Source organism: Nicotiana sylvestris, chromosome 3, assembly GCF_000393655.2.
Source record: "Nicotiana sylvestris chromosome 3, ASM39365v2, whole genome shotgun sequence".
In the NCBI taxonomy this organism is placed as follows: domain Eukaryota; kingdom Viridiplantae; phylum Streptophyta; class Magnoliopsida; order Solanales; family Solanaceae; genus Nicotiana; species Nicotiana sylvestris.
Window position 1 is genome coordinate 210,193,009 of NC_091059.1, and position 16,311 is coordinate 210,209,319.

A 16,311-nucleotide genomic window follows, 5' to 3' on the forward strand; every position below is an offset into this window, starting at 1 on the left:
CGTAAACAGCCCCTCGGGCAAAAAACAGGAATCATAAACTCCTCATAACATGAAAATCTCAGTGGAAATAACAAAGCCAAATCCGTGATTAAATTCTGAACATCTCATAAACCCCAGCTTAAATCAAAGTTCTTTTAAAACATTTGTTCAACACTTTCGATAGAGGCTCAATATAAAGATGAGTGTAAACAGTCAATAATCAACATATTCGATAGAAACTCATTTTTAAAGAGGAGTGAAAAATCAATAAGTTCATAAACATGCCCCTCAGGCAAAGCATCACTCATATGCATGTATATATCTATCGCCCCTCGGACAAGCCTCTCAGTCACTCGTGACTCAACTCTTATTAATCAGCGCTCACACTTAGTACTCACACTCAATAGGTACCAAATAGTAACCGCTGCGGCACGCAGCCCGATCCATATATCGCTGCGGCGTGTAGCCCGATCCATATATCTCGTCGACGGCACTCACTGGGGATGTGCAGACTCCAAAGTATATATATATATATATATATATATATATATATATATATATATATATATATATATATATATATATATATATATATATATATATATATATATATATATATATATATATATATATATATATATATATATATATATATATATATATATATATATATATATATATATATATATATATATATATATATATATATATATATATATATATATATATATATATATATATATATATATATATATATATATATATATATATATATATATATATATATATATATATATATATATATATATATATATATATATATATATATATATATATATATATATATAAGTAAAACAGGGAACTCAGCCCAAACAGTTTTCATATTTTTAAGAAATAAAGTGACAAACCAGATTTAAACAATAAACAAGTAAAACATGACTAAGGATATGCTTTCAAAACAAATAGAGTGAGGAAAAATAGTGAAAGTGCCCCTAAGGGTCTCAGCAGGTCGGCACAAGGCCCCAAGCATGGCATACAGCCCAAACATATAATATCAATCTCTAGAACATGGAACATCATAAGAGTTCAAATCAAATACGCGACTTAACAGTCGTACGGGGAGGACCAAGTCACAATCCGCAACGGTGCACAACTCCACGCTGGTCATCTAGCGTGTGTGTCACCTCAAACTAACACAACGATGTGTAATCCGGGGTTTCAAACCCTCATAACAGCATTTACAATCATTACTTACCTCGAACCGGCGAAATCTCTAGCTCGCATGCCTTTGCCCCTCAAATTAGCCTCCACGCGTGTCAAATCTATCCAAAATCAGAACGAATGCATCACAATATGCTAAGAGAACAAAGCCCAAGTGAACACAATCAATATTGGGCACAAATCTCGAAATTACCAAAACTCAAGCCCCGGGCCCACTTCTCAAAACTCAGAAATTTTTACCTCAACGGGTTCCTTATCCTCCTAAGAGTTCATACATACCAAAAGTTCTCAAATCCGACCCTAAATGGTCTTTCAAATCCCAATTCAAAGTTCAAAATCTCAAGCCCTAGGTCTTCCATTTTTAGCTTAAGTTCCAAGAATTTCTAGGTTGATTTCACAATAGAATCACGTTTTAGGTTCAAATATCTTACCTCCAATCAATTCTCCTTGAATCCTTCTTTATTCACCCTCAAAAAGCTCTCAAAATGCTCAACTATGGAGGAAAAATGACTCAAAATTGCGGATGAAATAACTTATAAACTTTCTGCCCAGGTCTGACTTTCCTTCTACGCGATCGTGGCACAAGCCTCGCGATCGCGAAGAGCAAATCTTCAAGACCTTAGTAGTACACTACGCGAACGCGACAAATACCATGCGAACGCGATACTTCAGCTTACCATACCTATGCGAACGCGAGCCCTCTAGTGCGAACTCGAAGGGAAATTCCTCTTGGACCCTATTTCTTATATGCGAACGCGGACAGCCTCATGCGAACGCGAAGAACTAGCCCCCTGCCTTCCGCGAACGCAAGGCCACCTATGCAAACGCGAAGGTCTAAATTCTGGACTTCTAAATTCCTTCTACGCGATCGCGATATGCCCCACGCGATCGCGAAGGCTTAAATGTCTGCAACACCTGAATAGTTTTTCTGCAACATTCCAACTCCAAAAATAGCCCGATTGACCACCCGAAACTTACCCGAGACCCCCGGGACCTCAACCAAAAGTACTAACACATCCTAAAACCTCGTTCAAACTTGTTCCAATCATCAAAACACCTCGAACAACACCAAACCCACCAATTCACATCGAATTCAAGCCTAAATTTTCTAAAAACATCTAAAATACGTTTTTGATCAAAAACCCAACTAAACCACGTCCGAATGACCTGAAATTTTGCACACACATCTCAAATGATATAATAAAGCTACAGAAACTCTCGGAATTCCATTCCGACCTCTATATAAAAATATCACCTATCCACCGGAAAACGACAAAATCTCACTTTCGCCAATTCAAGCCTATACCTTCCACGGACTTCCAAAATGCATTCTGGTCACGCTCCTAAGTCCCAAATCACCTAACGGAGCTAACCAAATCATAAAAATTCTGATCCAAGATCATATACAAGCAAGTCAAATATTGGTCAAACCTTTCGAATTTCAAGCTTCAAAGTAGGAACTGTTCTTCCAAATTCATTCAGATTTTCCTGAAAACCAAAACCAACAATTTAAATAAGTCATAATACATCACACGGGGCTAGTCATGTCCAAGAAATGACGAGCAAAGTGCAAAAGCTCAAAACGACTGGTCGGGTCGTTACACTACTATTGTTGGGGACAAATCAAATAAGTTTGCTCCCAGAGCGGAGACATCAGTTCACATGCTATTATAGCACCCAAAAGGGGTATAGATTGTATAGTCTTACTCGCAGGCAATTTTTTTTTAGTAGAGATGTCCAGTTCAAAGAGGATGTTTTGTCTTTTAAGTATTTTTGCCAAACTCAGTTTCTAGGATGTGCCATTCCACTTCTTCAGATTATACAGAGGAGGATCTAGATTAGCCACCACCTGAGACAACAAAGCATGAAGTGTCTGCTCATGAACCTCCTATAGCAAATCTACATCCTCCTACCTAAGGCTGGCATGTGGGCCGGCCCCGAGACTAAGTGGGCTTCGTGGGTCGGTCCCAACTTAAATGGGCTTTGCGGGCCCGAGCTTCGCGGGCTATTTGTAGGAACCAGCTCGGGACTGGGACCACGAACTAATGGTCCCGGGCTAAGTAGGCCCAAGTGGGCCCAACAGATACTTACTTTTTTAAATTTTTTTTATAGAAGTTAGAGAAAAAAATGGTAATAAAAATATCTAAGGAAATTCCTTGTAAATTATATTATAGAATTGTGATCTAAATTTTTTTATTCAAATTTAAAGAGAAAAATATTGTAAAGAGATATTCAAAGCAATACATTATAATTTTATTATAGCATTAAAAAAATATGGCAATATATTTCTTAGTTTTCCTCTCCCCTATGGAATGAGCACAACAAGGTGCTAATACCACCATTGAGAAGAAAAAGAAACTAATCAAGATGTTCCAAAATACAAGTTACATACTCCATACGTTCCAATTTATGTGAACTTGTTTGACTTGGCACAAAGTTTAAGAAAAAATAAAGACTTTTAGAATTTGTGGTCCTAAACAAGTTAAAAAGGGGCCCAGAGTATTTGTGTGGTTATAAAAGCTTCTCATTAAGGGTAGAATCGTAAGTTTAAGCTAAATTGTTATCAAATTTAGAAAGGGGTCATTCTTTTTGGAACGAACCAAAAAGAAAATAGGTTCTCGTAAACTGGAACGGAGTTCATACAAGTTACATGGTATCTCTTACAAATTTCATAAATCCTTCAAGGTCCGGAGGAATTTTCGTTGGTGGTGGCAGAAAAGAAGCTTGGTCATCACCGCTTCTGGGCGAAACAGCATCCTCCGCAAGTTCAATTAGCATTTCTTCATAAGCTTCGTCTACCTTTGGTTGTGATTCAGCAAATCCAAAATTTATTCTTTTCGAACGGATCTAGTCTCGGAAAAGTACTGATTTTTCCAAGCTCTCCCTCATAGACGCTCTATAATCATCGATTTGAAGTCTTGCTTGATTGAAAGTGCTCTCTGATGCCACTGTTGAAGCTTGAATAGTTAAAATGTCTTGGGCCATCCTTGAAAGAATCGGAAAGCATTTTTCTTTGTCCTTCCGCCATTCCAAAATACTAAAGGAGCCGCCGGGATTCACTTCCTCAATTCCCCACACTCTGAAAAATGATCAAACAAATTTGCAAGTTCTGCAATATAAACTAAACAGTTAGAAATAGTGTGATAATATTGCCCAGAAAATTTATTTGTAGCAATATGAAATTTTTCTAAAAAATCTACAAGCATTTTAACATTAGTTCAATCCGCATTTGTAAGGTGTTAACCATCATCACTTACATGAGCATTAAACGTTGAGTTTATGGAGTTTCTATATTCATATGCAACAACTAAACTTTCATACATGTAATTCCATCTAGTTGGACGAGGTTTAGGAACCTTTCTTTCTCTTAGGCCAAATTCATCGCATCTTTTAAAATATTCTAAGTCTACTTCTACGGTTTGAATAAAAAAGCAGTTAAGCCATTTTAACCTTTTGAATTTCAACATTTAAAATTCCCATACTATCACCCATAATTAAATGGTAAATATGACAAATACATCTAACATGAAAAATGTTACTAAATACAGGACTTAGTGTAGTGGTAAGGAAGACTATAACATTTATGTTACTAGTAGCATTATCCATTGAAACTGATATTATTTTATCACTAATGCAAAAATATCTACAAATATCAGTAACTGTGCTAGAAATAAATTGTCTTGTGCGACGTGAGTTAATTATTCTATAAGCAATAATGCACTTTTGCATTATCCAATCCTCATCAATCCAATGACTGGTAACAGTAAGGTAATCATAGTCATTACCACTTCTACCAATATTAGTTGTAATAGCAACACGACAATTTATATGAGTAAATAAATAGCGCAAATATTGTTCATATTCAAGTTTATATTTATAATATCGCTCTTTACGGTTGTGTGAGGAAAACCTTTATAAGTAGGATTAAAAGTTTTTCTAATATAATGCACAAAGTGAGGGTTAGAAGGAAAACTATATGGTAAACACATAACAATAACCATTTTTGCCAATTCTTCCAAATCTTTTTTAAAAATACCACCGGTAACAGTGTTAATTTCCGACTAAAATTGATTTGATCTGGTACTAAGGTCAGCCTGAATAGGGACATTTGTCCCTCGGCCAAAGCTTTCATACGAAGATATCTAACTTTATCTTGAGGTTGTAGCAATATGTGTCTAGTCAAACTTCTCGTCCCTCCCCCCTCCCCCGGACCTCCAACATATTTAAAAGCTAACTCCTTGCCACAAGTTTTACACTTAGCTCTATTTTTTTCTCTTAGTTGAGTGAAAAATGGTCAAACTATAGATGTTTCTGTCCGTTTAAAAGGTTGCCTAGAAAAAGTAGGGGCAGTAACAGGAGGGTCAGACGGGCATCATTTTGATTATTATTAGTTGGGTTAACTTCAGGAGCAGGACTAGTGGGTGTATCGTCATCCGGTTGCGTTTCATCACAATCTATTTCTTCATCATCATATTCATCAATAGTTGGATTACCACAAAGAGCATTCATATATTCATGGTTTAATTGTTCACCGGGTGCAATATTATGGCAAAATTGACTCTCGGTAAATTGTAATAAATTATTATCGCTATCAAGAATAGCATGTGTAGGACGGGTAACATGTTTGGGTCGGGGAGCCGGGGGAAGTGGAAGAGGAACAGATTGGCCACTAGATTCACTACTATTGAATTTTTTCTTATTTTTACTAAATATTTTTTAAGAAATAATTCATCTTAACTAATCAAGCAATACAAAGTAAATAAAACAAATAAAACTATAATATTAAAACTTAAGAGTTGGAACGAGTTTACCGAATTGATGAAAAACTTGTTGAAAATTAATTATCGTTGAAGACTTGAAGACTTCAATTCACCAACATCACAATTTTTCACAAATTGTAACAATAAAGTAAGCAATTATAGAAGAAAATTAGAGAGAGATTGATGATTTTGTGAGAAAAATGAAAGAATGAGGGGGTATTTAAAGTTGAAAATAGGGAAAAAGTGTAATTATAAAAATTTTGGAGTTAAAACAAAGTTGGGGGGAGGGGGGGTTAAATGGCTATTTTGTAAATAGCCAACGGCTATTTTGGCAGAGGAAAGGACTAGATTTTAAATGCCCAAACGGGCAATTTTTTTTTTAAAATTATGGTCGTTAGGACCGTTTAAGCCCGCTAGGATCGGTCCGGTCCCGGTCTCGCGGGCGTCAAGCTAAGGGTCCCACTTGCCAGGCCCACCTCCCCCGGTCCCGGTCTTACACGGTTCAGCCTGTTTAGGCCCACTACCCACATGGGTTGCGGTCTTGGACTGGTCCACTTGCTAGTCTCACTCCTACCATAGGGACCCCTCTCACACCTGATCCAAACCCTGAAGATCATGCAACAGGTGTTCCACTTGGATCAGTTGATCCTCCGCAAGCTGTTGGCTCTCCACCAGCCCTCAGAATGTCGAGTAGAACTTCTAAACCATCAGGTTGGTTGTATGCTTATGTTCATGGCCCTTTACCAGGGTCTTCAACTGCTGCCTGTATGTACCCACTATCTAATTACACGTCATATGCTTCCTTATCAGCTTCATATATTGCCTCACTTTGCAACTATTTAGTTGTAAAAGAGGTTGAATCCTATTCAGAAGCTATGCAATATGAAGAGTGGTTGGCAGCTATGAACGTGGAGTTTCAATCTCTTACAGATAACAAGACTTAGACTTTGGTTGACTTACCACCTAGAAAGAGGCTAATCGGTTGTAAGTGAGTATTTAAGGTGAAGTACAATGCCAAAGGGAAAGTGGAGAGATATAAGGCAAGGCTAAAGGCTATACTCAATAAGAAGGTTTAGATTCTCAAGAGTCCTTCTCTCCGGTAGTGAAAATGGTGACTGTGAGAGCTATTCTTGCTACGGCAGCCATGCATGGTTGGAAACTACACCAAATGGACATGTTTAATGCATTTTTACAAGGAGACTTGGTCGAAGATGTGTACATGGTACAACCTCCTGGTTTCACTAGCGAGGGGGAGCAATCAAAAGTGTGTAAGCTGCAAAAGTCCCTTTTATGGACTAAAGCAAGCTTCACGGCAATGGAACCTCAAGCTCTCAGAGGCACTTTTGGCTTCAGGTTTTTCTTAGAGCCACCATAACTATTCCCTTTTTATCAGGAAAGTCGATGGCCATTCTGTGATACTCTTGGTATATGTCGATGATCTCCTGATCATAGGCTCTTCACCAACCCTCGTTCAGGAGACTAAGTCCCTTCTCAGCCATTATTTCTAGATCAAAGACCTGGGAAGATGGAGTACTTCCTTGGTCTTGAAATAGCTAGAAGCAAATATGGCATTTCAGTATGTCAAAGGAAGTTCACATTGGACTTAATAACAGAGCTTGGTCTAGCAGGTTCAAAACCTGCAAGCACACCATAGAAGTCAATCACAGGTTAACTAGTGTAGATTTTGATAAAGAATATGCACAATGAGTACATGTAGATGATACTTTGGATAATCCTTCCGACTATCAAAAGTTAGTGGAAAAACTACTGTATATTACCATGAGCAGACCTGACATAGCATTGTAGTACAAAATCTGAGCCAATTCATGCACCAGCCAAGCATTCCCATATGGAGGCAGTCTTAAGGGTAGTCAGGTATCTAAAGAATAAACCAGGCATGGGAATCTTGTTGTCTTCTAGAATCTGAGAGGAATTGAAAGTGTACTGTGATGCAGACTGGGCCGCTTACCCCATGATAAGAAAATTAGTGAGTGGCTTTATAGTGAAGTTAGGAGATTTTTTGATTTCATGAAAATCAAAAAAACAAAACACCATCTCCAGAAGCTCATCAGAAGTAGAGTAGAAGTGCATGGACAATAGAAGTAGTACGACTAGTTGGACTGTTTGGAGAGTTGAACTTAAAGCTGCAGTTACCAGTCAAGTTGTTCTGTGATAGCAGAGTTGCACTTCAAATTGCAGCAAACCCAATCTACCATGAAAGGACTAAGTATATAGAAATAGATTTTCATTTCATCTGGGGAAAAAAATACAAGAAGGCACAATTGAAACCTCTCATGTAAGCACAAATTTGCAGCTAACAGACATACTAACAAAATGACTTGGTCACACATAACATGAATTTTTATTGTCTAAGCTAGGAGTTTTCAATTTGTTCACACTACACAGCTTAAGGGGGAGTGTTGAAGGAAGCTGATGTATAAAGATTAATAGTTAGTGCTTAGGCTGATTAGTTAATAGTTAGTTTAGTTGTTAGTCGCAGACGGCTGTTTGTAATTAATAGCTTAGATGTTGACAGTTGTATAAGAGTATATATACACACATGTAAAGTCACACAGATTATATCGGAGAAGACATTTTTTCATTTCTATTCACTTTGGTCTTTCTCTCTCAAACAGTTCCCCTTATACATCTCCAAATACTACCATTGTAGCATCTCTGAAGCCCCATTAATGTGGATTGCTGAAGCTCTTAACAGGATCCCATTAGATTAATTGGGGTTACAGTTTTGTTTGACATGAAAATTATCTATTTGAAGGAATAATTTGGTTCTTCAAGGGTATAAAAAGTTCAACACATCACACATATTTTTCACCTATTGAAATTGTGAATCTTTTTTCAGTCGATCAACATTTCACTTTGGAATTCGTGATTTATAATAACAACATAGATTAGTTACAATAATATGTATAGAATAAAAATGATGAAACTGGATTCTTATGTCTATTATTCCTATTGGAAGAACTTGAATATTTCTTAATCAAAATAAACTCTGAAAATCTTACTTTTAAAACTAGTACCAAGCATGGAACTCGAATGTGAGAAATTCTACTAATTGTCATGAAACAATCGATAGCTAATGCTACTCTATAGCGCCTTAAACTATATTATTTCAAAGTCTTATAATTTTGCAAGAGATGGTACAAAGGGAAGTGGCATAAATTGGGTACAACTAAAAAATGTGATGCATAGGTAAAAGGTAGTAGTACAATTCATAAAATAAAAATAAATAAAAAAGGAATCAAAGGCTAGGGATGTGTCAATGGATATTTAAAAATTGACTAAATCAATCGAACCTTACCGTACCGAATGAATTTTTAGGTTTCTCTTAATAAAACCGTAGGTTCTTACATAAATCTATAACCGTACTAATAATTAGGGTAGGTTTTTTATTTTACGAATATAAACCGAAAAAATATTGAACCATACCGAATAAATTTACATGTGAAAAAATTATATATTAAGTTAAAAAATAATAAAGCATTACATTTTTTCGTGGTCCTTGGAATTATGAAAATAGTTACAAGACAAAAGTAAATAAACTCAAAATTCTAGTTCCCAAACCTATTATGCTACTCCTATTAAAATTAAATTATTTCCGGCGTATTCACTAGCAAAGAACAAGGTATTATAGCGGTTATGAGTAGCAAACTACAATGTATCGAATATAGTTTCCTTTGTATGTTTTAGATTTACTTTTTTGAATATTTAAGCTACTATAAAATTTGTTCTCGAGTCTCAACCTGGTTAATATCTTTCCACTCGTGTAATTTATATTTTCTTTGTATTTTTTTTAATTTCTTTTACGTTGCTGTAGAATAGTTGATGGATTTATACTCTGGTCATCTTTCATATTTTTTTAATTCATCACCCTTTAAACTGTAAAAATGTCTAAAGAGTTTTATTAAATCCTATAAAAATATATATGTTATTGTATGCTACTTATACTTGTGACTTTTACGTGACATTTAAAAAAATGCTGGAAATTAATCGAACCATATCAATACCGAAGAGAAACCGACATGATTGGGACGGTTTCGAAAAGTCTAATTTTGATTATACATAATAGTGTATACTGTAAAAATCAGAGGGTCTGATTTCATGGTCATTGTGGCGCTTCACAAACACGTCTCTAAAGGCTCGAGGCAAGGGTCGAGGTTCAACCCCGAAGGGTTCTCAACGTTCGACCGCGGGGCAATACAAATCGGCAGTTATGATGGAAAAGCGGGAAGTTTCCAAGGCACGTGATTAAGGCTGACCCAGTCTATTAGCCTAGCACAAGCTCGTACCATGGCATAAATGGTTGTACCAGCCATATATCTTTGTAATAAATGCATTTGTACTATGTTGGGATTCCCCTCATATATAAAGGGGACTCTTGTCATTTATAGAGGGATGACACAAGATACAATATTCAATATAAGAACAAGAACATTCTCTGCTCTCTAACTCAAACACATTCTCCCTTGATTCTATTACTTACATTTATTGCTAATATTTATTGTATTTCATTAATTGTTCTTCATTTATTACTCATTATTGATCTTAAAGAGCCTTCATAAAAGCTCTTAAAACTATTAGTCCTTCATCGGCTGTCCACAGCTTAGTAACTGATGCATTACATTAGGGGTTCGAAATGGAAATAACTCGAATTTCAGTACCGGGTCTCAAAATTCCCAATTGACATCCTAAGCTTTTCTCACTTCTCCATTTTTATTTCAATTTCTAAAACCCTAAACCCAAGTTCAGAACCTACCCCTCACTTCGATGGCGCTGTACGCTCTCCGTCTCCGGCGAGCTCTCTCTCTTTCCTCTTCCATTTTCACTCAAACATTCCATCAACCAAATCCTCTTTCTTCAATTCCTCCGTCACTCTCCCAAAACAATTCGTCTACTAAGCTTCTTCCATTTCCGTACCAATCGTCGAGGCTATTTAGGTCATCTACAATTTCACAGTCCTCAAGGTTTGACCGGAACCGGAACCCCGCTGATGAAGAAATTGGTCCGGATACGATCCTCTTCGAAGGATGTGATTATGAACATTGGCTTATTACAATCGATTTTCCTAAAGATACTCAACTCACCAGGGAAGAGATGATTGAGACTTATGTGCAGACTGCTGCTAAAGTCTTTGGAAGGTCAGCAAATTTCTATTATTGTGTATTTTATATGTTACTATTTTCGGAAGTTGTGGCTTCTGTTTGGTCAAATTTAATTTTAGGCTCTGTATTTACAGGCTTGATATATATCCGTTAAGTAGGTGCAATTATTTGATGTTGTAGGTACAAGATGATTCGATAAGCTTGAAAGCTATTGAGTTAAATAAGATTGTTGTCATATCTTCTGGCTGAACACTTTTAATTTCTGCCGGATATTAATATATTCATTGAAGAGCTTTAATTATTGAATGATGTAGTTATAAGATCTTTGGTGAGCCGAGCTTGCTGTTTAGATAGCTCAAGTTGGCTTCAAAGTAGAAAGATATGTATTTGAATTAATAATGATGATCACTTCCCTCTGATACTTTGTTGGTGTTGGTTATGATGTCAGTTGTTAATATGCAGTCAATAAGAAAGCCGAAGAAGTATTACCCGAAAACATATATTGAATGCAATCTATACTGGAACTTGGAAGCTTTGAGTTATCAACTTACCATGGATAAGGGTCCTATCAGATAGCTCTAAGTTAGTTGGTATATAATTGATTCTGCTGCAGTCTTTTGATTGTTCCTATTATTGCCTGCATAGTAGTCTTAGCATTATTGTGTTTGGAAGATGTTTTGTTCTCTTGTATATCACTAATTGGTGTGATTTGTGACACCTATTAATAGAATAAATTATCTCTTGTTTTTTCCAACTTAATTGCCTTTAAGTAAATATTTGGTTGAATGTGATATCGAATCAGGTGGAACTTCCTATCATTGACCTAAGACTTTGTTGCTTTTTGGCTTCGTATTGTTTAAATAATGCAGTGTGGAAGAGGCTAAGAAAAAGATATATGCCTTGAGCACAACAACTTACAATGGTTTTCAGGTCTTGTGTTCAGAGGAAACATCAAAGAAGTTTGAAGGTCAGTGTATATTATGTTGTATCTTTCCTTCTGAGCAACGATAAATTTATTTTTGGTTTTAATATAGAGATTCTGTCTGCAATCAGGCCTGCCAGGTGTTGTGTTTGTACTCCCTGATTCCTATATTGATCCAGTAAACAAGGAATATGGAGGTTTGAATGTTATTTTTTATTAGCATTTCAAAATCATGATTATGCTTTATAAGTATTATCTTGAATTTTATTGTGGTTTCCCTTGTGGGTTTGCTTCTGTCGTGCTATTAAAATCAGGTGACAAATATATCAATGGGGAAATAATCGAGAGACCTCCTCCTCCACAGTTTCAAAGACCATCACGGCCTACTAACAGGCCTCGAAGAGGCCCACAGTTTCAACAAGGCAATTATGGCCCACCGCAGAGTCCACCTCAGCAGAACTTTGGGCCACCGCAAGGTGCACCAGCCCAGCAGAACTATGGTGCAGCACAAGGTCCTCCGCCCCAGCAGAACTATGGTGCAGCACAAGGTCCTCCTCCCCAACAGAACTATGGCCAACCAAGATATCCTCCACCCCAGCAGAACTATGGTTCGCAACAGTATCCTCCGCCACCTCAACAGATTTACAGCGCACCACAGAGTCCTCCACAGCAAAACTATGGGCGGCCACAAAATCCACTGCCTCAGCAGAGTTACAGTGCACCTCAGAATGTTCCTTCTCAATGGAATCATGGCCCTCAGCAAAGCTTTTCACCTCAACAGAATTATGGGCCTCAAGGAGCTGGGGATCCTAGGCATCAAACACCTCTAGGTAACAGCCCAGGTGGATGGGATAATTCCCAGGGTGGCAGACAAGATTCAAGACCTCAATATCAGGTTAATTACAATCAAGGAGAGCAAGGAAATTATTCTCCTCAAAGAGACCAGAGAGGTTATGCACCTCCAGAGGAAAGAGGCTTCAGAGGAGATAATCAACATTATGCCCCTCCAGAACAAAGAGGGTTCAGAGGAGATAATCAACGTTAAATGAGTATTTAGTTGATGTTTGTCCTTCTGTTTAATGTTCTCCCAAGGATGGTCAAGTAGCATCATACAGGAAAACCAGTTATGCACTGTTTAATGTGGCTTGACATTATGCACTGTTTAATGTGGCTTGACATTATGCACAGCACTTTGCTCTTTCCGTTAGTACATCATATGTTAAGTGACTAATGGCTGTCAGTTGCTAATTGATGATGTGGTTATCAGTCACTTTAGGCATTGATTTGCGTGTTTGCTTTTCTTGGATAGTTTCTTTAGGTAAAGAATTGGGATGAAAGAAAATTGAAGGAATGGAACTTTTATCTATGCGTGTCATGATTGTTTTTAGAAGTTGTTGTTTCCCTCTTTAGTATATGGCATCGTACTTTTCTCATGGGATTAGATCAATCTTAACTGGCCTGCATAGCAAATGCTTCCTAATTTTGTCATTCAGGAGACTGCACATCAAGTGTTCTTCCCATGCTATAACTTGGCTCTAAATGCAGTCGAAGTACTGGAAATTTTGATGATAGAACAACACAAATTCTTGATAGGCTGGAGGTACCAAAGCAGCTTCCCCCATAGTGCCTGGCACTGTACCTCGTGGGCCATGCTCTTCGGCAAAGAAGCCTCTAATCCCCTTTGGGCAAGGCAATACCAACGGTAAGGCCATTGTATGGAGCCAGCAACTGATTGATTCACAATAGCCTTATAATTTTCATAAATATCAATTTGAATGGCAAACAGATTGAGAACAGCCACTAGTTAGCCGTAGAGAACCATTGGCAAGAACCTGTACTTCTTAATTTTGCATTAGATATTAGCAGGAATTCAGGTAGAACGTCAAAAAATGTTTAGCTTCAAAGTCTAAATATTAGTGTAGGAGGATCCTAGTTTTGTACTCTTGGGGATCGTTTGGTTGGGATCAAGTTATCTTGGGATTATAATACGTGGACTAATTTGCAACAATTTAGGCTGCCCAAAATAAATCTTTAACTTAGAGATTGGTGGCTCATGGAAAATTGCTTACAAGAGATAGACTGGCCAAGTGGGGCATCACCAAAGATATTGTATGTTTTTTGTGTGATATTGAGAATGAAACCATAGCTCACATGTTCTTTCATTGCAAATACTCTGTTGCAATTTGGGAAAGATTGTTACATTGGTAGAGGATAGATACGAAAGCTGACAGATGGCCTGGAGAGTAGGTTTGGGCTGAAAAGCATGCTACAGGGAAAGGGGCGGAAGCAGAAGTATATAGAATCAGCGTGGCATGCTGCACTTACTTCATCTGGCAAGAGAGCAACAACAAGATATTTTAAAATAGCAAAAGAACAGAAGACCAACTAGTGAAGTTGGTTGCCCAGGAGATCCATGGTAGAGGTAGCTGTAAAGTAAAAGTGGCAGGGTGCCTGAGGAGAATGAATTACTATCCATAGCTTTGATTCCTTCTTCTCCAACCAGGAGCAGTTTAGGTGGCTGTAGATCTCGGGACAGTAGTGATTTTTGGTTTTGTTCTTACGAAAGGTTTGTTGTTTCGCAAACTCTTAGGGGTTATTTGTTTTGTATAGAAATATTTTCCCTGGTAATGAAAATTTTAATTACCAAAAAAAAAAAATATAATATGTGGACTAAATAGTGATTGAATTATTTAGTAGATATATTTTTATAAGTAAATATTTGGTTCATTGGACTAAAAATGAGATATAAGGGGATAATATGAAATATGTGCTTGCTATAGACACTTGATAAGTTGGAATAAACCTTTGTTTTCAATTTCAACCTTTGAATTTTTAAGGACTTTGAGGGTAAAGCCTTGGAAAAGTGTATCTTCTTCGTAGGTGAAGACATCCGTAAGTAAAACGAAAATTTAATACTATCAATGTTTTTTATTTCTTTTTTCTTTTTTCTTTTGGCACTAATGATAATAACATTGTGTCTGTAGACAATAATTTTGCGTCGAAAAAATAAAATCAAGACCGAAAATATCGCAACAATAATAGTATTTTATTTTGAATATTTGAGTGTACAATCTCTATGAATCCTCTGATTCTTCTTTTCAATAGTAAATAAATCAAGGGCCTTTGAGCTTGATCTTGAATCTATGTTTGTTGCTACGAACGATGATCTTGTTCTTGAGTTTGAGCTTGATTGCTTGAACTTGACCTTGATTTGTTCTTCGTTCTTGAACTTGCACTTGATTTCTTGAACTTGAACTTGAAGCTTAAAACTTGTGGAGGAATTTGCAGCGTTTGATCCACGAGCTCTTTCTTGCTTCTTGTTGCAACTTCTGGTGTCTTTTCTGAGTTATGAAGAACCCTATTTATAGTTGTGGAAGGGAAGAGTTGTGATAAGAACAAACTCTTTCCGACCAATCAAATTGAAGTATGACATGGCTGCATTTGATTGGCCAGAACATGTCACTAGCACACGTGGCGCGATTTCATTAGCCTTTTAGCGTGACTGGACATGCCTTGTCATTTTGACACGTGGCATGGTCCTATTGGCTCTTCCGCTTGACTTGGCGCGCCACGTCATTTGACACGTGGCACCAAACTGGGCCTCTAGGAAGATGACATCTTGGGCTTAATGAAGTGGGCTCATCACTTTAGCCCAATTAAATGGGCTAGCCCAATGGATTAAGACTTATTTATTTAATCCATATATATTGAACTTAGGCTCCGTATAGTTTTGGTGTGTAACGTTGTGGTTGTTCCCTCTCCTTTAAGTCGAGTGACTTCGTACCTATCCTTACCGAGAAAAACGAGTTCCAGAGGCATCTTCCATTCATATCGATTTGGGTTTTTCCGCACCATATTTTGATCTGCCTCTTCTTCGATCCGGAATTCCCAGCAAATCCTTGACTCCTCGAATACAATGGAATTTCACACCTGGCGAATCTTTCACTCTACCTCCTCTTATTAAGACCATAGAATGTTCCTGCAAATTATGACCTTCGCCTGGAATGTGAGCAAATATATCATGTCGATTGCTCAACCGTACTTTGGCTATCTTACGTGGAGCTGAATTAGGTTTTTTCCAATTATATTAGCCCATATATTTACTTGGACTAGTACATTTAAAATATAATCCAAGTTATTTATTGGATTCAAATCCAATAAATTTTACATGTTTACAGTGTCATCCACTATAAACAATAGTTCTATAGCATCCACTTATGATCTCCAAATTATTTAGCTCTTTTATACAATAAGGCCTAGTAACAATTATTACTAGAAACTATTAAATTAAACATAGTACTACATATCA

The 16,311-nt window shown here is 37.0% G+C and overlaps 1 protein-coding gene across 1 annotated transcript; it reads left to right on the top strand.

Moving 5' to 3' along the window:
- Nucleotides 1-10,675: 10,675 nt before the first annotated feature.
- Nucleotides 10,676-13,392, top strand: LOC104225563 (multiple organellar RNA editing factor 1, mitochondrial-like). The gene is made up of 4 exons (XM_009777392.2): nucleotides 10,676-11,116; nucleotides 11,950-12,047; nucleotides 12,134-12,199; nucleotides 12,317-13,392. The coding sequence occupies exons 1-4, from the start codon at nucleotides 10,746-10,748 to the stop codon at nucleotides 13,045-13,047; spliced, it is 1,266 nt and encodes a 421-aa protein (XP_009775694.1). The 5' UTR covers nucleotides 10,676-10,745; the 3' UTR covers nucleotides 13,048-13,392.
- The last annotated feature ends 2,919 nt before the right edge of the window (nucleotides 13,393-16,311 follow it).

Coding starts and splice junctions, on each gene's coding strand:
- LOC104225563 (XM_009777392.2), top strand. CDS start 10,746: ATGGCGCTGTACGCTCTCCGTCTCCGGCGAGCTCTCTCTCTTTCCTCT. Junction 11,117..11,949: donor GCTGCTAAAGTCTTTGGAAG/GTCAGCAAATTT, acceptor TAAATAATGCAG/TGTGGAAGAGGCTAAGAAAA. Junction 12,048..12,133: donor AACATCAAAGAAGTTTGAAG/GTCAGTGTATAT, acceptor GTCTGCAATCAG/GCCTGCCAGGTGTTGTGTTT.